Source organism: Molossus molossus, unplaced genomic scaffold (genome assembly GCF_014108415.1).
Source record: "Molossus molossus isolate mMolMol1 unplaced genomic scaffold, mMolMol1.p scaffold_m16_p_3, whole genome shotgun sequence".
In the NCBI taxonomy this organism is placed as follows: domain Eukaryota; kingdom Metazoa; phylum Chordata; class Mammalia; order Chiroptera; family Molossidae; genus Molossus; species Molossus molossus.
In genome coordinates this window covers 67,396,509-67,420,973 of record NW_023425366.1, presented here as the reverse complement: position 1 = coordinate 67,420,973, position 24,465 = coordinate 67,396,509, and the positions used below count along the sequence as shown (strand labels likewise).

At 45.9% G+C, this 24,465-nt stretch overlaps 1 protein-coding gene across 1 annotated transcript; it reads left to right on the top strand.

Annotated features, from left to right (window-relative positions):
- Window positions 1-2,276: 2,276 nt before the first annotated feature.
- On the top strand, window positions 2,277-13,594 carry GLRX (glutaredoxin). The gene is made up of 4 exons (XM_036279686.1): window positions 2,277-2,388; window positions 5,183-5,412; window positions 10,685-10,804; window positions 12,388-13,594. The coding sequence occupies exons 1-3, from the start codon at window positions 2,277-2,279 to the stop codon at window positions 10,793-10,795; spliced, it is 453 nt and encodes a 150-aa protein (XP_036135579.1). The 3' UTR covers window positions 10,796-10,804; window positions 12,388-13,594.
- The last annotated feature ends 10,871 nt before the right edge of the window (window positions 13,595-24,465 follow it).

Sequence of the window (24,465 nt, the reverse complement as noted above, 5' to 3'; positions counted from 1 at the left end):
GCTCAGGTCTTTATTTCCCAGTTTCAGCTTCTTTCCGTCTTACCCCAAGCACTCAGCCATTCTGAATGACAGCTGTGTGCATGCGTGCCCAGTGATCATCTCTGGGTGGGACAGGCTGTCTTTCCCCAGTAAACCTGCTCTGTCCCAAGTGAAGCATTTCCTCTTAGCTCATGTGTGAGGAATCTTTTCCACAACCAGCTGCACATAAATGCAGCACCCACCTCTGCATGAATGTGCTCATCCTGCTGAGCCAGAAGCACTAGTTGAATGTTGTCATGCATGGTCACTAATTGGCCTGGGTGTTTGCTCTCCCTAGCACTGTCTCCCTGGTCACACACACCGTGTCTAGTTGCAGGATCATTTTAGGGAAAGTAAAGTTGTGTTTCCCAAGAAAGGCTTAATCCGGCTTTATTTTTTTAACTTCAGTGTTTTGTGTCGGCACACGTAGCCACACAGCGAAGCGTCCACCAAGCGCTTGTTCATAAGCCTGCGTTTCCTGTTATTGAGCATAACGTTTTTATTACTGTTTTTTAATCCCTATCACTGAACCAGTTTTTCATTTTAATTTTGACATGAACCTCTCCCTCTTCTGCTCTTTCATCATCTTCTGCTGGCTTTGCCCGCTTCCTCTCCAGCCCCGAGCCCACGGGTGGCTGTTTCAGCCATGTGTCAGAGTCTGGAGTCCCTTGTCCCTTGGGCTCCCATTGCAGCCTCTTGGCTTGTCCTCATCAGCTGCAGAAGCCCCTCCCCACGTCTCCCCGCCACCCCAGCAGTCCCTCTGAAGATGTTCCCCTCCTCCTCACCCAGGTCAACCCCACCGCCTGACCCTCTGTCTGCTATCCTCGGCTCTCTGTGACCTTGCTCCATCGAACATCTCCTCTCTCATGCATATTTTCCTCCTTCAAATGGTTGCTACTTGTGCAAAGAAAAAAAAAGTACTCAAGCTCCCCTTACTACAGATACTTTTTCTCAACTCTATTTCCTGAAGCAATTGCCCTGTCACGGCCCCTTCTTCTGACGAAGTTCTGTAAAGGCTACTCTGCACTGGATTTCTCCACCTCCCTACTACCCAATCACTACTTTAAATAAATAAAACATTAAATGCAAAACTCACACATGCATATGATAAAAATTTACCGAAGAAGGTATAACATGGAAAATTAAAAGCCTCTTCCGGGGAGGGACAGATGAGTAAGTAGAACACAGAGGGTTCTAGGGCAGCTACTGTGTAAAGTGGTGCATCTCATCATACACATGTCCACACCCACAGACTGGACATCATCAAGACAGAAGCTGAGGAAGCGATGGGCTTTGGGTGATGCGTCTGTAAGCTCACCAGCCAGAGCGAGCGTGCCGTCTCGTCTTGCTGGCCCAGAGAAGTCAGGCGTCAAGCTTGCATCCGTGTGCTTAGGGAAGGGAGACTCTGACATTGCGGTGAGCATGGGGACCAGTTCCAGGCAGGAAATACAAGGGAAGTGTGCCAGGCAAAAAGCCTGGAAGGGGGAATGCCCTGCCTGTGCCAGGCTCTGCCTGCTTACTACCTTACAGCACAGTTGTGTGAGGACGGATGCTCAGACAGGTTGCAGCCAGCCTGCAACCATGGAGGGAAGGCCAGGAGAACCTCGGAGACACTCATCCAGAGCGCCGGACCACTGCGCCTCTGAGCCGATGGCCCACCTCCGACTTCCCGACAGCCAAGAGAAACAAACCCCTCTAATCCAAACCAGTTACTTTCTACCTGAAATATTTGAATGGATAAATATGGTTAGAGGCTGCGGCCACAAAACCTAGGGTATTATATTATGCTTATTCACATGATGCTTTGAAATGTAAATCGATGTGCTTTTCCTCAAAACATCCAGGATCCCTCAGAGGGAATCCAGTCACAGCCCCAGGGGAGCCTTTAACCCTCCCTCTACCCCAACCACACCCATCCCAAAGGAGACTGGTATGGTGTCCCGTGAGATCTTCTACCTAGGCACCCAGGCTCGGGAAAAGAGAACACATGCCACTTTCTTTTAGATGCCCCTAATAAAGAGATTCCTAATAAATTCAAACGAAATAAAGGGCTTAGTTTGCTTTGCCTGATATGATTCGGCGAAGGAGAGACAAGGCTTAGGGGTTATTCCCTCCCAGGAAGCCAATGGCAAGAGTAAGATCTATGTGTGGTGAAACACCCATAAAGCTCAAGGACACAGTCTTGAGCTTAAATGACAGCAAGAAACCTCAGTGGGACCCAGGGGCTTTCAGGTCACCAGAATCAGTAGGTGGTATGCATGTCTAAGCTGAGCCTGGATCTTAGAAAACAAGAGAGACCTTCCAAATATATGGTGGAGCAGATTGGAAAGCAGTCTCCACTCCTGACCTTAGCTGAACTTCAGCCTCCAAGTAAGGGGTCCTCTCCTTAACCTTCTAGTCGGTTTGGGAGATAAAATATCTGCTCTTCCAAGTTGCTGTGAGGATGAGAGATGACGTGTGTAAAGCTGCTAGCTCTGAGCCTGAACCTCAACGGGCTCATAGTAAACGGCCGCTGTCATGTCAGCGGGTTCAGCATCGAGCCCTCCCAATAGAGGGGGAAGGTGAGGAACAGTCTGACCAGAGGAACTATACTTCAAGTCACAGTCAGAAGTCCTCTGAGGTCAAACCTAGAAAGGCCCAGAAAGAAAGCATCAGGCAGGGTCAGACTGAACACAGGCGCAGCCACCAACCAGCATCTTTCTGTGTCTGAAGGCTGCTGGCAAGGTGACTCATTCACCTATAGCAGATGCCGAAAGGGCCGAAGTGGCCGTGATCAGTCTAGAAAGTCCTCACCAAACAGTTAACTGCAAATCTGCTCATGCTTTAAACATACCTACTATGGCTCCTCACTCTGTGTAAACCCCTCACCCTTTCGCTTGGCCAAGGGCACCCATCATCTGCCTGCTCTCTGGCTGTCTCTCCCCACTCTCCCCACTCGGCCCCCAGTGCTCTCTCCACAGCTGCACTGCACACACGACAGGGTGATTTAGCATGAGTGACACTGGCCAAAGGAATCCCGGCAGAGAGGATGAAACAGACACCAGGTTGCACGGACACGAGCAGAGCTGGGAGGCGAGGACCGTGCAGAGAGCAAACAGAACCGTCGGTTTCATGACCTTGTCCACTGAGGCGGAATGCAGGGCCACGTGAGACAGGAGGCGGCGGTGGTGGTGGTGGTTTTTAACAGGGGAAAGCCTGGGCAGAGTCACAGGCTGAGGACAAAGATCCACCGGAGAAGGAGAAGTGAACCCCAGACACTGAGGGGAGAACAGCTCTGAGGGACGGCAAGCGCGCTGAGGAGCCTTGGCCGGGCAAGCGGAAGGCCGCAGCTTTGAGGGTCCTGAAGAGACCCTGGGCCTCGGGAGGGCTTGGCCACAGGAGTCCGAGCTAAAGGGAGAAACAGAAGAGACTACACAGACTCTTCCATGAACTTATTCAAGAGGGAAAGGAAGCTGAGGCCTGAGAAGTCCCAAGACGAGAGACAGGCCTCCCGGCCCCACACATTCTCTCTGTGGGCAGAGCTCACTTACTAGCTCCCGCTCTGTGACTCGGAATCCGCGCTTCTCATTTGCCATTTCATTTTTGTAATAATTAACTCAGCTTCTGGGAGTCACTTCTCTTCCCTTGAGAAATCCCACCATGCTGGGGTTTGCACAGACAGGATGATCCATGGAGAAGTCCAGCTCTGACCAGGGCATGTCTCTCTGAAGATACTCTAGTTTCAGTGTAAAACTCACTGGACGGGGCCCAGGCAGGCTGCCTCCAGCCCGGCCAGTGCATGGGTTCTTGACTTCGTGCAAGAAAGATTTCACAATATCAGTCCGGATGAATTTTAAAATGTATTTATTAAAGCTGGGCACAGTGAGAGTTTAGGACCAAGAAAATGAAAAGTTCCAGATGTTCCAGAGAGAGCCCTGAGCTGGCATCCTTTGTCCGGAGAGTGTTTCTCTCTCTTTTGCAGGTGGAAATCCTAGGGGAGGTCTCCAGGGTGGGGGAGGGTTTCAGCAGAATATTCATCAGCTTTCTAGGTGTGTTTTTCAGTATGTTGATGTTTCAAAATTTGTCTATAGAGGGACTAGGGTCATTTTTCTGGTCAGCTTTGTCTCTATCTTGGATTTGTTGGACTCTAATTTTGTTTTATTTCTTTGTTACTTATTCCTCTGAGTTCATCTGTCCTTGTGTTTGGCTGGCACTCCCAGACCACAGTGATTTAAGCTATTTGCTCTCTGGTTAGGGAGGAGAGGTGTAAACTATTTGCTCTCAAGTGTCCTTGGTTAGAGAAGAAAAGAAGATAAGACCTGTGATTTACTAGCTGGCTGTAAATTACTTGACTTGTTTGGTTCTATTTGTCTAACCATTTGCCTCAGTTTTCCTTTTTCCACTTGTCAAAAAATTCTCCTAACATTTATCTATCCTGCCGCCAAACTTCCTGGGGAAAGGATGATTCACTTTGAAAGGATAGGGCTGTTCTTGGATTTGCTCTTTTAGCTTACCAACCAGTTCCAGAGGGCAGCTTCCTCCTGGTCCAAGGAGAGGCCGGGACTCAGCCCGGACGAAAGCTGTTTCTCATCAGACCCCGCTATTCCGAGAACTGCAAGACCAGATGCTCCTGTGAAAGCTCCAGATTTGTAAATGTTGTCAAGTCATTCCATTGAAACAGCCACGGAAAAACCCTGTGCAGGCTAAGTAAAGGTCCCCCGGAGCAACCACAAGACAAAACACAATTTGAGTTTCACTTCCTCTGAAGAGATTTCAGCCTGTTCTATTTCTTGAATGATTCTGTTTGCATGGTGCGCGTTTTCAAAACCACATCTCCCAGGGAGCAAACAGAGATTTTAATCTAGGAGGTCACTGCCTGCTCAGTCCCCTCCCTGGGCCTGGTCTGTGTGCTTTGTCATTCCCCAGAGAGTGTTCTGACCCCGCTGTTTGCCAAAGGGCAGGCACTCCTGAAGATCTGAGGGCAACAGTGACACCCTGAGCACAGCTATTGATGATGAATTGCAAGTATGCATTCCTTGGAATCACTAGCTGGTGGAAAGATTTTGAGCTGTCCCTTTAAAAATCGAGCGCTATCAGGCAAACCCCTCCTCCAGGGAGGTTCCCTTAAATGGGAGCCAGCTGACTGGGCCTTCGTTTTCACTTCTGAGCAATACCTGCCGTTGAGAATTCCTCCCCAGGAGGCAGCCTGTCAGCATGGAGTTTGTGAACAGCAACATCCAGCCCGGGAAGGTGGTGGTGTTCATCAAGCCCACCTGCCCCTACTGCAGACAGACCAAAGACTTCCTCAGCCAGCTCTCCTTCAAACCAGGGGCTTTGATATTTGTCGATATCACAGCCACCGGTGACACAGAGAGGATTCAAGACTATTTGCAGCAGATCACTGGAGCCAGAACTGTGAGTCTGGGGTTTTGTTCTAAAAGGTCGGGGAAAAGCTACCCGATTTCCGTTTTCTTGCTGGGGCTGTGAAAGGGTAGCCTGTGCCTTTCTCTAGGGCCCCGCTAGGGCTCAGTCACTTAGGGCTCCCGGGGGCTGTGCGAGGAGGGAGGAGGGAGGAGGGGAGGGCGCCTGGGAGAAGACTCTGCTCCCCCATCGGCAGCTGGAATGCAGCCAAGGGTCCTCTTAGAGCTGACGGTGCTGGGCGTCTGGGTCCGTGGGTCCAGCAGCTGTCCTGAGTGTGAGGAGTTCTCTGGAGTCTTTGTTATAAGCACGCTGAGAAGTGACAGTGTTCAGTTTGCAGGGCTGGGGGTGGACGGTGGGGTGAAGGGGCCGAGTGTGATCTGTACATTTCTGTTGTTGACGTGGAAATCGTGTGTAAGTGGGAGTTGCTGTCCTTCAGTCTTTTCCCTGGGCGCTCTTTAACTTAACCTAATTTGCTTATTCGGCCTTATCTCACTCCTCCCACTGGAAAAATCTTAATTAAAATCATTAATTATTAATATAATAAAAGTGGCTTAATATTTGCCCCTTGTTCTAAATGCTGGGGTATTTCTAGGCCTGTCATTGAAGGAAGTGCAGGGGCCAGAGCTCCGGCCTGGCTCGCACATTGCTGTGTTCCTGGGCTCGTCACCACCTGTGATCCTCAAGGACCTCCCTGCTGCAAGACTGGAATAGGGGAGCCAATCTCTAGGTTTCCTTTGCTGTGAACCCCTGAGGGACCCCTTAAGAATTTCTGTTCTCTGAAAAATCTTCTTCTTCAGTACCCAAGGTTTCCTGTGGGATGTCCACTCAACCAGATTGCCTATGTCATTTCTGGTGCTGGCGGGGTGAGCGGTGTCCCACTGCAACAAATTCTGTCAACATGCACCGTCTAGGGCAGAGTCGCAGAAGCACAGGTCCTAGTTCGTGTTAGTTGCAGGGTTTTCTCTGCTTCTCGGTGAAAGCTCAGGAGGCTGTCTCCCCCCTCTCCAGGGGGAAACCAGCACTCTGGGGCCCCAGCCGGGAGCTGAGGACTCGTGTCTCCTGGAGCAGAGGATGTAATGGTGAGAGAAACTCTTGCTGTTTGGCTGGACCACCAACTGTCCAGTGGTTCCCAAATGTTGCTGCACATTAGAATCATCTGAGGAGCTTTAAAAAAAAAAAAAAAAATTAATTCCCAATGCCCAAGTCATACCCCCAACCAATGAAATCACCATGTCAGAGGTGAGAACCAGGCCTCAGAAGGTTTGAAGATCTCTAGGTCAAAGGGTACAAACTTTCGGTTACAAGATGAGTAAGTTCTGGGGAATCTACTGTACAGCATGGTGACTATAGTGAATCATACTCTATTCTATGCTTGAAATTTGCAAAGAGAGATTTTTAAGTGTTCTAACCACACACACAAAAATGATTACCATGTGAGGTGATGGGGTGTTAATTATGTTGATTGTGTGATCATTTTATGTCTACGTATAGCAAACCATGACATTTTATACCTTACTCTTACAAATACACACATTTATTTGTCAATCACACCTCAGTAAAGCTGAGAAGAGTTTATTTTCTATAAAAAAAAAAAAGATCCCCAGGTAATTCCAATTTGCAACAAGCTTTGGGAGCTACAGCGTCCAGCTGGGCAGTATCTGTTCTCTAGCAGGAAAAACAAACATTTTCAGGCATTCATTTGACTTTTTTTTTTATTTCTTTGTAATGCAGTGATTTTTTTTTTCCTAGTGGTCTTTTAAGTTTGTTTTCAATGAAAAAAAATATTTTTCACAGCTTCCTCCAAGGGGAAGAACAAATTATGTGTTTCATGATCCCCAACAGTGATGGGTCTGTACTGGAAGAGGTTGCAAACTTGAAAGAAGTTCCTATCTTGTTCTGTAATGACCCTTGGTGCTGTGCATATAGTAAGAGCCCGGCAGGACTTGATTGATTCCAGAAACTATGCCCTCAATCAGGCTGGTACCTGGAGAAACCTGTTTAACTTTGGCTGCGGCAACATCTCACGGATTGGTGCCTTCATTTATTCCTTCTCAAAACCTCTTTCCTCATGTTGATTCGAGTTTTTATCTCTATCATTTTCTTTCTCTCTGAAGGACTCCTTTAAACATTTCTTTCAAGGCAGGTCTCTTGGCAACAAATTCCCTTAATTTTCGTTTGTGTGTGTTACAGAGAAAACTAAGCAGGAAAGGGAGGTAAGCAGCAAGCAGTAAGGTACAGTTTTAAATGGAGCTATCGGAGCCCAGCTGGTGTGACTCACTGGTTGAGCATCGACCCATGCACCAAGAGGTCACCGGTTCGATTCCCATTCAGGGCACATCCCCAGGTTGTCCAAGTCCCCCGTGGGGAGCATGCAGGAGGTGGCCAATTGTAAGAGGAACTGTGGTCTGGGAAATAATGGGTGTAGGTTGGGGAGGCCTTTCATGCTACTGTAAGCGCTGTGGCTGGTGATGTTAGCCAGCAGAAGAGAGACCTGGTCTGCCTTCATTTCGAAAGGGCTGCTCTGGCAGCTGTGGGGAAGAGACCCTGTAGGAAGGCCAGGTTGGAGGTTGAAACTGGGACACATCTGGAAGCTACAGTTCTAATTTAGGAAGAGGAATGATGGTGGCTTATCCCAGGGAGGCAGCCAAGGAAGTTGGGAAGTAGCTTTGAGCTGCTGCCACCTGGCAGAGGACTGGAGAAACTTATTCCGGGGGAGTTAAGGGCCCTGTGCTTTTATATTTCTTTTTAAAAAATGCAATTATTTAATTTCTTCTATCACCATTTATCCCTACTATGCCCTCTTCCACCTCTACCCTCCCCCCCCCCCCCCCCCCCCCCCCGTGTATCCCCATAGTCACCACATGGTTGTCCATGACTTTTCTCTCGCTCAATCCCTCCCACCCCCCACCCCAGCGGTCTGCCTGCTCTCTGTCTGTGAGTCTGTCTCTGTACTACTTGGTATTCAGACCCGGCTTGTTTATGACAGGAGTTCTCTTTCTGCTTCTTGACAGTAAGACTCTCAAGTTCCTTAGAAAAGGGAGATGGGTTAGGCGGGGCAGGCACTGATGGTGCATATCCTCTTCCTTCCTCTGCTGAACCAAGTTTCCTGTATTGCCACCCCAGCCCCCCACTGGTGGTGCAGCCTGTACTTCAGCTCCCTTTGGAGGTGCCTGTAACTGGTGGTTTGGGGCTGCTGCAACTAGAGGGAGGGTGTCAGGGCAAAGGGGCCTTTCAGCTCTCAGGCAAACCAGCTTCCTTGCCAGATGGTGTAGGCAAAGCTCCGCCCTGGAGACAGCCGATCGGTTCACCGCCTGTGTCAGGCCTCGGGGGCGGCTGTAGGCCTGTGGATTTTTGAAGTCTGTTACCCTGGGAGGAATGGACAGCTGCTAAGTGTCAACGAGCTGTTTGCAAACATGATCCCCGGAGCAGCAGCCTCAGCATCACCTAGGAACTTGTCAAAAATGCAAATGCTTGGGTCCCAACCCAGATTTCCTTTACCAGAAATCTGGGAGGTGAGGCGGTATAGACATCTATGTTTCAACCAACTCATCGGCAGGTCTGGTGCACATTCCACTGTCTCAAAAGAGGACTCCTGGTTTCTCAGGACTCCTACGCACTTGGCTCACACGTTCTTGGCCAACACCCCCGTCAAAAGTGATGTGGCAAGAAGTAGGAATGGTGAAATAGCTGAACTCTTTGTGAAAAGATACTTTCTAGAATGACTACATCTCTTCCTTATACAGTATAAAAGTAATATAAAAACCAGGTGGTTTTTATTTCATTAGGCCTTCCATCGGAGTTCAGCCATGTACTTGTATTAGAACTACATTAGAGTTCTGTTCTAACTGTCACAACTGACTACAGCCAAGTGTTCCTGGGGAGACAGAAGCCAAAAGGCCCCAACAATTTGTGGGGGAAGCTTCATTTTCTCTAAAGTAATGGCCAGGACCCAGGGGAAAACGTAGGTTTCTGACCTCAGCCTTCCGTGGCTCTTCTTTCAGCCTCACAAGCGCAATGTTGCCTTGGTGACACCTGCTGTTTACAAAGCCCCACCCCGGTGTGCGGTGCTGGTGGAGCAGGCGGCACCCCTGATGGAGGAGGCCGGCCGGGCTTTCTCTCGGGAACACAGCCCCGAGTGCTCTTGCCACTCGTGGGCACAGGAAGTGTCTGTGGACTTCTTTTTAAATATTCAGCCCTAATTTTTAAAGCCCACTTCCACCTAGACCCCTTCTAAATAAAAATAATGTAAGGTCTTACCTGAAACAATTCAGCCCTTTTTCTTATCTCTCTCACTTTTTAAAAAACTCACTGGAATCGTTGAGGCTTCTGAGGAAAGCCGGAAGCTCTGAAAACACTCTGCTTGTGTTCCCCTCTCCTGGGGTGTTGCTGGTGTTCAGGGAGAGGGCCTGCTTCTGACCCTCGGGACCGATACTGGGCTGCTTGCTTCCCAAAGGCCAGCCTGCCTCTCTGTAGCGCCCTTGGCCTGGAAGTTGTCTGGGCCACATGAGGAGAATTCCTCCTCCTCCAGGATTCCAAAAACCCTTTGCGACCCTGGAAGGCCCTGACCTAGCAGCAGGGAGGCAGCCTGTGTGCGACAGGAGATGAACAACTCCAGGCGCAATGACAGCGTCGTCCTGCCTTGCCTTGGGTGACCCATTGCTGCAGGTGTGAAGCTGAAGCAGAAATGGCTCTGTTCCCAGCACTTAAACATCCTAGGAGGGGCCAGGAGCTGGAGGAGCCTCAGACACCAGTACCGCTGCCCCAGCTAAGGACAGAGCTCACAAGGGAGAGAGATGACTCGAATAAATGGTGGGTCTGAAAATCAGGGACAGACACCTAATACAAATACTTTCCTGGCTGTATTTAGAAGCAAACTCCTTCCCAGGCACCATGGCTCACTATAAGGTCTCCGGTGTGGTCCTAGATGCAGACACCAGAATTCAATCAGGGTGGTCTATCTGCAGCCAACCAGAATTCTTTCCCTGAAATGTGTTTCTGTAGAGTGAAATTTTTAGATCACTTTGACAAGTTAGACAATCTCAAACACAGCACACTCAATGTGAAAGACATCTTGGCTTGAAAACATTCTTTAATGGATAATTTTATGCTTAGAACAAAGTTTTGACCTGGAAGAATATACATGCGGAGACAGTCAAGTGATTTGAAAAGCTTGGATCATGGGAAATATTTAGAGAAATGATAAATTGTCATTCTCTCTAAGCTAATAATTAAGTTCCTTACCTGTCTTGGCTGGTTTGCTTTTTAGGTACCTCGAGTCTTTATTGGTCAAGAGTGTATAGGTGGATACACTGACCTCATGAATATGCATCAACGTGGGGAACTGTTGATGCGGCTAAGGCAAATTGGAGCTCTATAGTAATTACAGGTGAGTGACAGATGGGGCGCTGGAACACTGGGCGGTGGTGGAACTCTGCTGCCATGTTTTATCATATTCTAGGAAGGCACTCTGGCTAGAGAAAGGATGGTTTGGAGTGATCTGAGGAACTGGAATGTCATTTATGAATTTGCCTTTTAATAAAGGGGTTAATTGTGTTAAAGGAAGAAACCCTTTCACTCAACATTTATTTCACAAATATTTATTGAGCATTTACTATGTGCCAGACACTGTACTAGGCACTGGAATATAGTACTGAACAAAAAGATAACATGAAATTTATATTCTAGAGGTTGACAGATAAAACATAAGTAATTCCTGAAACAAATGATTAGACTAATGTGATAGAACTTGGCAGGGGGTGGGGAACACATTTAGCTAGTATGGTGAGGGAAGTTCTTTCTCATAGAGGCTGGCTGAGTTGAGATCTTGTGACAATCATGTCAAGATGAAGCAGAAGAGCTTTTAAGACAGAGAAAATAGCAAGTGCAAAGGCCCTAAGGTGACTAGTATAGAAAATTCAGAATTAGAAAACAAAGAAGAGCAGGCTAAGTCAAGAGCTGTGAGAAGGAAGAGTCGTATCAAATGTGGGCTGGGCCAGAGCTCACAGGCCACGGTAAGCAATTCTGATTATAATTAGTGCAATGTGAAATCAAGGTAATTTTTGCTTCACCTGTGTTCATACTGCAAATCAATTTTAATCTAATATGCTTCCCAAACACCAAAATCGTTTTCTAAAATTGTAACCTAAACGATATCCTTGGCTGAATGGAAAAGCATAGGGCGATGAACGCTTTAGAAGGGAACCAGATGGATACTTTGGGGTTTGATGAGTTCCCTCCCCTCCAGCTCTTCTTAGTGCTAGCTGGTTTCTAACTCAGCCAGTTCCACAGATTCCTACACGGAGACACTCAGTGGTTTTTTGTTTTGTTTTGTTTTAGTCAAAGGAGACATTTATGGTTCTTAAACCAAAATGTTCTTTGAGGGGCATTTATTGCCCAGTAATTAATAACTGACCCTTGAGCAACGAGTATATATAATTTGTGGTGGTTACTCAGAATAGCAACAGAAGTGAAAAAAAAAACCCACAAGTTCTGAAAAAATACAACTGAATTCTTTGAAGTAAAAATCAATGTTATAAATCTTATCATTACAATTTTGCAATATCATCACAGCAGATGGACACCATGTCTGTTTGTGTTAGCTTTCTGACCTCACCCCATGTACTCAAGTTTTCGAAACTCAATTATGGAGCCAAATGTGTCCTATTCTAGACCACTTTTATTCTTTTAGCAGTTTAGGTTTAGATTCAGAATGGAAGAAAACTTAATGACTTTCTTTGGAATATGGAAAATGGCATTTCCCCAACTATGAGAGTCCCCCATATTCACAAAGCCTCTGCATTGGCACTGTCCTTCAGCGCATTGTGCCCTCAGTACTTTGCTGACAGCTGCTTCTCAAGGCAATCTGTAACAGATTGTTTAGATAGCAAGAATAAGCATTTGGTGATGAAAGGGACTCGAGGGAAATTCACCTTTCCAAGAAAATTTAATTCTTTGCATTTTTCCTGGCAGAGCAGACCCCAGGCTGGTATCTCCCTGGCCAGCTGGATGGCATCGCGAATGACGCAGCATTTCCTGGCGGATGCCCTGGGGCCACCTGTACTCGCTACAGCAACTTTCTCCTTAATATCCTGAAATATCGACACCAAAAAAAATGGAGGGGGGCAGTTTCTTGGCCAAAACAGGCTTTTCTTCTTTTGACTCTCTTCTTTTGACTCCACTTGCCACAAACCACAGGTTTGAGAAGGTTGATGGACATCTTGGGTTCCTTCCAGATTGGCCCTTGGGTTCCAACAGATCGCGACAAGTTACGGCTCAAGATTCCCTCACTGACCCAAGAAAGTTCTTTCTCTTTCGCCCGTGGTCTCACCATTCCTCGTGTGCCAGGACTCTCTGCCTCTTCGCCAGTGCTTCCCACAAGGTCATCCCAGGCCCTGGGATGAGTCTAGTTCATTGTATGCTACTGCCCCAAAATGCTATAGAGTTTGAATTTATAGAGTTTGTATTATGAAATCAACAGGTATTTTAAATGTGCTTCTTCAAACTACATGCGTCTCCCTCATCACGTCTTGAGACTCACTGCTCTGAATCAGTGTTCTTAACCCTGACCACACACAGAGCTCATAGGAAACGCTCAACAATTCTGAAGGGTCTGAGGACCATCTGAGAAACACCACAGGGAAGTTAAGCACCGGGTCTTCCCCTGGTGCTTCACGGCTCAGGTGCACCTGCAGATGCAGCTCAGGTGCACCTGCAGATGCAGCGATCCTGGGCAGCACTGTTATGTGGGGTGATCGCCCAGGTACTCCGGAACAATGTGTATTAACATATTTAGATTAAAAACAAAAGTTAAACAAATTCGAAACATTATCATAAAAAACTTGCAACCCCTCCCCCAAGAATGTCTGTGAAAATGGTCGAATTTGAGAAACACTGTCTCAAAAGAACTTTTTATTCCCCACTCTATGAAACCTTAAGAATCACTCATTGTGAAGTTTGTTCTAGAATCACAAGATTAATTTTTTTGTTGTCTCTAGTGTGAAAGGTAAATTTCTTTTGTAATAGAGAAGCAGTCATAGATGACAATGATTTCTTTTTGTCCAATTCTTTTCTATGTTCTCAAGTCCTTAAGGAATGATATTAATGTGACCCCATCAATTTGAAGCTTTATTTGTTTGTCCCCTGCCACCATAAATAAAGGCACATTACTGCCCTTCACTGAGGAAAAAATGGTTGTGATTTTTAATTTAATATTGAAATGATAAATAACTTGAATATAATATGTCAACACTAGCCTATTGAATAATGTTTAGGGTTCAATAAGTTTTGTGTTTTTTTTTCCTTTCACATTCCATGTTTCCATTTCTCACCTAATACGTCGTACTTTTGGCTTCCTCTCCCTTCCCCGTGGGCCCTGGCCCCTCCCTTCACCCCGACTGTCGTGGGTTGTGCACATTGCCGGTCACGCACTCGCTGCACTCGGAATGCCTCCCGTGGAGCCCCGATCCGCTCCAGGCCATCACCTGTGTCCTTTCCCACCTGTGTCCTTGCTCACTCTGTTTCTTCTCCTTTGCTCTACTTTCCAATTCCTTCTTCCAGGCCTGATTTACTATCTCCCCTGTATGTGCCCTCTCTTCTCACTGCTTTTTGACTAGGAACAGCCGTCGTTCCCTCTTCTAAGACAGCTGCATTTGGGTACTTGACTCTCATCCGGTTGTGTCATAGTTGATCACCTGTACTGGTCTCTTGCCAGTGTCAGAAACACCGCACTCAAAGGCAAGAGCCCGGCGTGAGCATCTTTGTGTGCCCAGGTCCTAGCATGGAAGTTCTATTTTTTCAAAGCAACGGCTGCATGTGGTGTAACATACCAAACAATGCCGTCTCTACTACTCCACCCTCCCAAACCCAGCCCTCGCCACACACTTACCAGTTTCATGGGTGCCTAAACCTATTTACAAATACGGTAAAGTGTATTAAAAATATGTAAGAGTGTAAGCAGGTGGAGGTCTGTTTAACACCTGGGTATCTGCCTTCTTGGTTAAGAAATAAAGCAACTATATAACTGTTTCTAAAGTAATGATAAAGTACCAGCGGCCCATGGGCCCCTTCCCAATGAATCTTTTCCTCCCTCCATAGAGTAATCAAGCTCGTTTCTGTTGTAATCATTCTAATGATTCGCTTTATAGTTTTACTCCTATAATACCCCTAAGCAATACATTTTAGTTTTGAAAAGCAATGCCAAACTAGATATGTAAGAAACGGGCAATATCAACAATCAGATGAATGATCCCAGGAGGAGATAAGCTGAACAGAGGCTCAGCCTCCCTCGGAATTTACTAAAGGGGTGGTCCTGAGTGACCCTTGGAAACACTGGGCACCCCATCGTTGGAGACGCTATTGTGTGAGCAGATAACGGGCAACCCCCAGAAATATGGTCAATGGAAGTGGTCTGCTTTGTACTTTTTGCTTCTGTGGCCGCTCCACATTTCAGGCGCAGCTCAGGGCGCACGCCCCTCCTGTGGCCCCTCCACCTTTCAGGGCAGCTCAGGGCGCACGCCCCTCCTGTGGCCCCTCCACCTTTCAGGCGCAGCTCAGGGCGCACGCCCCTCCTGTGGCCCCTCCACCTTTCAGGAGCAGCTCAGGGCGCACGCCCCTCCTGTGGCCCCTCCACCTTTCAGGAGCAGCTCAGGGCACACGCCCCTCCTGTGGCTCCTCCACCTTTCAGGGCAGCTCAGGGCACACGCCCCTCCTGTGGCTCCTCCACCTTTCAGGGCAGCTCAGGGCACACGCCCCTCCTGTGGCCCCTCCACCTTTCAGGGCAGCTCAGGGCACACGCCCCTCCTGTGGCCCCTCCACCTTTCAGGGCAGCTCAGGGCGCACGCCCCTCCTGTGGCCCCTCCACCTTTCAGGGCAGCTCAGGGCGCACGCCCCTCCTGTGGCCCCTCCACCTTTCAGGGCAGCTCAGGGCGCACGCCCCTCCTGTGGCCCCTCCACCTCTCAGGCGCAGCTCAGGGCGCACGCCCCTCCTGTGGCCCCTCCACCTTTCAGGGCAGCTCAGGGCGCACACCCCTCCTGTGGCCCCTCCACCTTTCAGGGCAGCTCAGGGCGCACGCCCCTCCTGTGGCCCCTCCACCTTTCAGGGCAGCTCAGGGCGCACGCCCCTCCTGTGGCCCCTCCACCTTTCAGGAGCAGCTCAGGGCGCACGCCCCTCCTGTGGCCCCTCCACCTTTCAGGAGCAGCTCAGGGCACACGCCCCTCCTGTGGCTCCTCCACCTTTCAGGGCAGCTCAGGGCACACGCCCCTCCTGTGGCTCCTCCACCTTTCAGGGCAGCTCAGGGCACACGCCCCTCCTGTGGCTCCTCCACCTTTCAGGGCAGCTCAGGGCGCACGCCCCTCCTGTGGCCCCTCCACCTCTCAGGCGCAGCTCAGGGCGCACGCCCCTCCTGTGGCCCCTCCACCTTTCAGGGCAGCTCAGGGCGCACACCCCTCCTGTGGCAGGTGGCAACTCCTACAGCTGGCTAGTGTGGAGAACGTCAGTGCAGGGCAAGCAAAGTACAGATAAGGGGTCTGCTTCAGGCTTGTTTGGGCAGTCTGTCCTCAATTTAAAAACAAAGAAGTCCAGCATGTGTGGGGCCTCTACACCAGGGTACCGCTCTCTCCCTGGCATCACTCTCCCCTCACTGTCACCCTAGGGATACCATTTCCCTCTCTCCTGGGTTGAGTCTCCTCTTTCCCACATCCCATGTGTGTATGTTATAGCTAAACTGCTGTAACAAAAATGTAACATTTTTCGAGAAGCTTACTTCTCATTAACAGTCCAGGGGCAGGCAGGTGGCTTTGCTTCACAAGTCGCATCACCCCAGGGGCTGTATGCGCCACTTCGGCTCAACCCCATTGGCCAGAGTGTAGCCCGCAGCCCGCGGAGCTGTAGGGAGGCTAGGAAGGTGTCCCTGCTGGGGACCCCCTGTCCCCTAGCACTCAGGCAGGTGTACACCTAAAAAAATTAGGGGAAAATTAGATTGTGTTTTTATCTTGTTTAGTCTTCTTCATTTCAGAAGACCATATATCCACCATAGGTTTTAAGAAAGAGAGAATGGGAAATAAACTTTTTGAAGCATTTCTTGTCTGAAAAGATTGGTATTTTACCCTCATATTTGATGATAGTTTGACTGGCTTATAGCTCCTAGTTGGAAATTATTTTCCTTCAGAAGTCTGAAGACACTGTTCACTGACTGCTTTCCGCATTGCTGTTAAGTCTGAAGCCATTCTGTTGATACTCTAGAAGCTCACAACTCTTCCCTTTGAGGCCTGTGCACAGTAATGTACCTCGGTGAGGGTCTGTTTTCATATATTATGGGGGCTGCTTGGTGGTTTGAAGGGCCCACTGGAAATTTATTGGATTATTTTATGGATACTTTCCTGCCCTCCATTTTCCTGCGTTCCTTTTCTGGAACTCCTAGTAATCAGATATTGGCTTTCCTGGACTTGTCCTTAATTTACTTTTTGTTATATTTTCTTTCCAATTTTCTATCTCTTTTTTTCTCTGAGGGATTTGTTCATCTTTCTCTTATTTTCCTACTGAGTTTTTAATTTCTGATATCATATTTTAAATTTCCAATAGCTCTTCAATATGATCTGAATGTTCTTTTATAAAACTGTTCATGAATGTAGTACCTTATTTCTCTGATGTTATTGTGATCTCTTTATTTCCAATTATGATTTTTTTATTTCCAGGAGTTCTCTTGTTCTCAATTGTTTCCTTTTGTTCTCGTTTTATGGATGCAATCCCTTCTTTTAAGCCTCAAAAGATATTAATTATAGTTGAGGCCTTTTGTAAAGCTATCTTCTAGTTCCTGTATTCTCTTTCTTCTCTCTGAGTCCCTATTTTCTGATTCTGCTTTACATCTGAAGGCTTCCCAATGTTCTGCACCAAACATTTGAGATCTGGTTGTCTGCAAATATTTAAGAATGACACACCAAAAACAGGTTGGAAGATCTGTGTGTGTGGATTGGGCTTGTCAACTGGGGGGCTTCACACAGTCTTTGTTGAAATATCACCTTCTATGCAAGGCCTTCCACATGACTCTACTTAAAAATGTCAATAGACTTCTCCATGCCTCCTCCTTGTTTTCTCTAATTTATTTGTCACCTAATATATTCTATATGTTACTAATTTTATTTACTGTGTGTCTTTACCACTCAAATGTAAGCCCCTTGAGGCCAGGAATTTGTGTCTGTTTATATGCTGTTGTATCTACAGTGTGGATTAGACTACCTGCACAGAGTAGGCACTTGATAAATATCTGCTAGGTGTTTGAATGAATGGATAAATGAATGAATGAACGATCGAGTGCAGATACCCCAACTCTTAGTTCCTGGACATTTTTCTAGCCATTCAGGGTTCCCTATTCTTCTCCTGGAGGGCTGGGTCTTGCCTCCAGTTCTGGCTGCCAAGCAGGAAAAAGGATTGGGCAGCCCCTGGTCAGTGTACTGACTCTCCCATCATCTCCTGTTTTCTGCTGGCTCCTTGCAAAGTAATTCTGTGTGAGATACAGGAATAAAAGAGACTATATAATCCAAAGAGCACTGAGAGGTTGGTAGAGGGAAGCAAGAAGAATAACCAGGCAAAAAATGCATAGCCAAAGCTCCGCTCCCGCTTACTTTAAAAAGCAAGTGATTCAATTCCCTCTGCATGTATCATTTTATTTATTTATTTTTTTATCCTCACCCAAGGACATCTTTCCATTTTTTGTTCAGATAGAGTGGAAGGGAGAGAGAGGAAGATATATATAGAGAGAAACATCGACGTGAAAGGGACACATCGAATGTCCATCACCCGCACAACCAACTAGGGCCGGGGACAAACTGCAAGGAGGTGTGTGCCCTTAGCGGGAACCGAACCCGGTCCCTCTGGACCACAGACCAACGCTCTAACTGCTGAGCCAAACCCGCCAGGGCTGCATATATTATTTTAATAACTGCCTTCAGCCTTCTGCTTCCAGCCTGGCTCCGGAAATGGGACACTGGCAATCAATCCTCCTAATTCAAGGCTGTCCAAAGATGGCCCATAAGAGGAAACAACAGCTGTGGGCAATAAATGGGCCTGTGTGGCTGACAGCATACTGTTAGGCCATTATCTTGATATTTGGATGTAAGACAGCTATGCTCCCTAATTCACTGCACTGTAACAATTGTTAGTAGTCCTGGAAATATTTGAAAAAGCTGGACTCCTGATATATTTTAAATACAATTTCTTTCTTAAATTAATGGTGATGTTTTCTTGTTAAGTGCATTGAACACTTGAAGGGGCAGAATTGAATCTTACTAATTAGTGGAAGAGAACTGTGACCCGGTCCCTTTTAGCACAAGTGATATTTAATACATGGGTTAATATCTATGCAGAAGTTTATAGTTCCTGTCCCCAGGTGGCTTTTCTAGCAAGCTGTGCAGAGCTGAATAATGAAGGAGAGGAAAGGGTATTAGGAGAGCCGATGAGAGCGCAGACGTTTGTGTAACCTCCCTGGGTTGCACCTCCTTCACCTGGGGTTTCATGTCCAGTGGCTCCTCCTGCCCAGCCAGGCTTCTGCCTCCCAGCTAGCAGGGCTGCAACCTCTGGGCAGCACCTACAGCTAAGCTTTCTCAGGAGAGAGCAGAGCAACTGCCTTCTCACTTTCCTTTGTGTATCTTGTGAAACCTGGACTACTTCATGCATAAAATTACAAATTGTTTTTAAGGGAGGGACTTTGCCTTAATAATCTTCCACGTCACCGTGAGGAATGAGTATGGGTGCCCTTTAACAATCTGCCCTAGATTCTAACCAGAGGCATTAAATGGGGACTGGAGGATCCACTCTGGGAATAGAGGACCAACCACTTGTGGGAAGGCCAAATTGGAGAGCTCAGCTTGAAGCTGCCACAAAGCTGTTCCCCAACATCTAAAATACATGCTATTAGGGACAGAAACCACACAAGGACAAGAGGGAAGAACTAGGATTATTTTGTTATTATCCAGTACTCACATCACCTGTGAAGCAGTATAGTGTTATTTGAAAGTGTTCTTGTATTAGTTGCAAATATATTGCAAATTCTAGGGCAACTACTAAACCCCCCAAGAAAGTTTAAAAAATAACTGATATGCTACAAAAGGAGAAAAAAAATGGAATCATATAGAATTCTAGATTAAAACCGTAAAAGGTAGAAAAAGAATGAAAGACAAAAATAGGAATAATGAATAAGGGCAACAAATAGAAAGCAGTAGCAAATATGGCAGATGTTAATCCAAATATATCATAATTGCTTTGAATGTCAATGGTCTGAACACATCAATCAAAAGAGAGAGATTGTCAGAGTGGATCAAAAAACAAGACTCAGCTATATGTTGTCTACAAGAAACTCTTTAAATATAAGGACACATATAGATTAACAGTAAGTGAATGAAGAAAGATACACCATGCTAATGCTAATAAAAAGAAAGCAGGAGTAGCTATGTTGTCTTTAGGCAGAATAGACTTCAAGGCAAGGAAAAGTTACCAAGGATAAAGAGAGGTGTGCTACATAAAAATAAAGGGATACATTCTCCAAGAAGACATAACAATCCTTAACATGTATGTACCTAACAACACAGCACCAAAATATATGAGGTAAAAACTGATAGAACTTCAAGGAGTAATAGATAAATTCACTATTATAGTTGTAGACTTCAACACCTCTCTATCAGAAATGGACAGAAAATCAGTAAGGACACAGTTGAACTCAACAACACTTCAATGATGGGATATAATTGACATCTATAGACCATATCTAACAATAGCAGAATATACATTCTTCTCAAGCTCACATGAAATATCCATCACAATAAGCCACATTCTGGGCCATAATAAATTTAAAATAATAGAATTCATACAAATTTAACAAATTAAAAAAAATAGAAATCATACAATGTTTGCTCTCAGACCACAATGGAATTAAATTAGAAATTAATAACAGAAAAATACCTTAAAAAATCCTAAAATACATGAAGATTAAACAACACACTTCTAAAATACAAGTCAAATAAGAAATCTCAAAAGAAGTTTTTTGATCTAAATGAAAATGAAAAGAGAATTTATCAAAATGTATGGGATGCAACAAAAGCAGTGCTTAGAGGGAAATTAGTATCACTGAGTGCAGCTATTAAAAAATATCTAAAATCAGTCATCTAAGCTTCTAGCTTAGGAAACTATAAAGAAAAGAGCAAATTAAATCCAAATTAAGCAGAAAAAGTAATAATAAAAGGTAGATCATAAGTCAATGAAGTTGAAAATAGGTAATCAGTAGAAAAAAATTAATAGAACCAAAAGCTGGTTCTTTGGAAAGATCAGTGAAATCAATATGTCTCTAGCCAGGCTACAAAAAGAGGGAGGACCCACAATGCTAATACTGGAAATGAGAGAGAACACAGTACTGCTGATCCATGGACTTTAAAAGGATAATAAGGAAACACTGAGCAACTCTGTGCCCACTAATTTGATAACCATCAGGGGTTGGGAACCTCTTTCCTATCAAGGGCCATTTGGATATAACATCATTTGTGGGCCATAAAAAATTATCAACTTAAAAATTAGCCTGCTGTACTTGGCCAGGCAAATATGATAAGGTGTGTGATGTTAGCTGGTATTGATTTTGCAGGCCTAATATGGCCCTCAGGCTGGACATTCTCCACTCCTGAAATGGACCAATTTCTTAAAAGATGCAATTTGCCAAAACTCACTCAGGAAGAAATAGTCAATTTGAATAGGGAGGTCTGTACCCATTAAAGAGATTGAATTAATAATTAATAACCTTCCAAAACAGAAAGCATCAGCCCCAGATGGAGTCACTGGTCAATTCTAGCAAACACCTGAAGAAATTCTAACAATTTCCTACTACCTCTTTCAGAGGATAGAAACAGAGGGAATATTTCCTAACTTATCTATGAGAACAGCATTATCCTAATACTGAAACAAGATCAAACATTGCAAGAAACCTGCAACCTGTCTCTCTCATGAACACAGAAAAAGAATGAAAGTAAAAACAGGAATAATGAATAAGGGAAACAAATAGAAAGCAGTAGCAAACATGAAAAAAGAGTTCTATACCTCAACCAAGTAGATTTATCTCAGATATGCAAGGCTGATTCAACATATAAAAATCAATTGGTAGGAAAAAAACATGAAAATCAATTAATGTACTCATTCACATTAATAGGCTAAACAAATCACATGATCAAATAAATAGATGCAGAAAAAGCATTATATAAAATCCAGCACCTATTTGTGATAAAAACTCTCAATAAACTAAAATAGAGGGAAACTTCCTCAACTTGGTAAAGACTATCTCCAAAAATCTCACAGCTAACATCATATTTAATAGTAAGAAACTTGAAGCTTCCTCACTAAGATCAGGTACAAGGTACAAGGGCAGGATGCACCCCCTCACTATTCCTTTTGAACATTTTACTGGATGTTCTAGCTAATTCAATAAGACAAGAAAATAAAATAAAAGGTATACAGACTGGGAAGAAAGAAATAAAACTTTCTTTGTTCACAGATGACATAGTCGTCTACGTAAAAAATCAAAAAGAACTGAGGAAAAAACCTTCAGGAACCAATGAGCAATTGTACAAGGTTGCAGATGTACACCGACTGAGTGAACTTATGTAACTGCAGACTTCATGGTAACGATGTGTCAGTGTACATTCATCAATTGTAACCTATGTAGCACTCTGGTGGGGGATGTGGATAATGGGGGAAGCTGTGCATGTGTGGGAGCAGGGGCTACGTGGGAAACCTCGGTATTTTCTGCTCACTTTTGCAGTGAACCTAAAGCTGCTCTAAAATAAATTCTATTAAAAAGCAAAACTTAGGCTCTTGGCCGCAACAAACTCCACATGCATATACAAACTTTCACCTCTTCCCCTTTGCTGAGCTATAGGAAGGGACAACAAAGGATGGATGTTGGGGAAACAGCCTCCCTGAGGGGCATCTCCAGCTTGGAGGGATGATGTGGGGATGGGTCACAGAGGCTCATAAGTAGGTAAGCTCGACCAGGCCCTGAAACCAGCCTTACTCTTTGGACCTCCCAGATGCACTAAATCAGCCTCTGGGACATGTTAGGAGAAGTGAATGTTTGGTTTGTCCTGGGCACAAGCAGCAGGGCAGCGGCAGTAGCACTGGACAGGCACTAAGCTTATTGAATTTACCTGGAGATGCCCACGCAGGCTTGTGAAGATTGCCAGTGCCCATCAGGCCGCCAGCTTTCCCCCGGGACTCGTCAGAGTCTTCACTTTGCTAGTGTGCATTGTGAGTTTCCAAAGTAGTAATGAAGTACCTATTATTTCTCAAAGCTTTTCACTGGCTGTCCTTTCTTCAAGAAGCACTTCTCAGAATTCACTTTAAGAGCAACGAGCACCACAAATACTGATTTATTATCCTTTCCAACCCTCTCCTAACTCAGTTCGCCAGCCCTCCCTTGCTTTCCTGTTGCTAACACCACTGCACGCAAGAGATGCTTACCAGGTGCATCTTGTCGATGTTTGGCATTTCCTCCATCATTTACACTTTCAGCTGACAAGTGGCATTAAGTCCTGAGGTTCCCAAGACTTACACAGAATCCATCAAAGTCTTCATCTGCTGGTTCAATTCAAGCATTATTGTAACCCAAAGTCTGTGCCAAAAGTTGTTAAAGTTGATTTATCCACGGTCCTAAGCATTACCAACTTCATAAAATGACTGAACTCCTTCTGAAAGTCACAGCCCCCAGGACTCCACACGAGTGCCACTGCCAAAGCAAACACGTATCCAAAGGTGTTTCCACTTAATGGAGGGTAGGGTTCCTTGGTCACAAGGCTGTATTGTGCATGTGACGTGGGGAGGGGAGGGTTGGATAAGAAAGTCAACAAGAAGTTCACAAGCGAGCGCACACAGCACTTACCCGGAAACATTTTTCTGTCCTTATCCAGCTCTTCTGTCCTTCACAGAACTCATGTCACTGGTTTATAGTGGTTATTGAACCAGTTAGAAAAGATTTTTTTGGCTACTCATGTTTTCCTTCCTTCTTTCTTCCCTCCCTCCCTTCCTTCTTTTCTCTCCTTTTTTTCCTTTCTCTCTTCCTTTTTAAAAAACTTTATTCAGGCATAGTCTATAGCTCATGTAACTCACCCATGTCAGTTCTACAATTCAGTGAACGTCCATCTAAGCTGCACAGTTGCTACAGGAACTGGCCCAAGAACATGAAATTGCTGCTCCAAGGGTAGATTTCTATGGTTTAAAAGCAACATGGACTGCCCGGCTGGTGTGGCACAGTGGCTGAGCATCAACCCATGCACCAAGGGGTCACCGGTTTGATTCCCGGTCAGGGCACATGCCCAGGTTGTGGGCCTGATCCCCAGTGGGGGGGCATGCAGGAGGCAGCCAACTGACGTTCTCTCTCGTCAGTGTTTCTTTCTCTCTCTCCTTCTCCTTTCCTCTCTTTCTAAAAGTCAATACAGGGGGGAAAAAAAGCGACATGGACTGAATTCAAACCCTGGTTAGGCAACTTCCTAGATGTGTGCCTGTGGCTGTGCAAATTTCTCCTGGCTGCTGGGGCTGAATGGGCTCTGCGAGCAGCTACCATTCTCTCTAACCACTTTCATACCAGGATATGCTATTTGTTTTCTAGTCATCAGCCTTGGGTTATTTACTTCAAATATTAACCACAAGGGTAGTGTGTTAACCAGTCATAACATTTGAAGAATCATGATTGGGAAGTGGAGGTAGGGTAGGAGTGATGACCTTGATGATTCCTTGACCTTGGAGTTATCCTTGCAAGGAAGCTCAAAGACTGTATCTCCCAGAAATATGTCCAGTTTGTTCTTCTCACAGAGTTAGCAGTGTTGTAACACCTTCAAAGGGAGCTGAAATTCCAGCCTTAGCTGGATTAATTTACATTTTTCTTACAAGGCTTATGGAGGCTGTTTGCTGGTTGGTAGAGCATGTGGGCTTTGGAATCAGGTTCGGGTTCTTCCTAGCTCTGCCACTTATTAACTACATGGCCTTAGGCTTTTACTCACTGTGCTCATTTAATTTTTTATTGT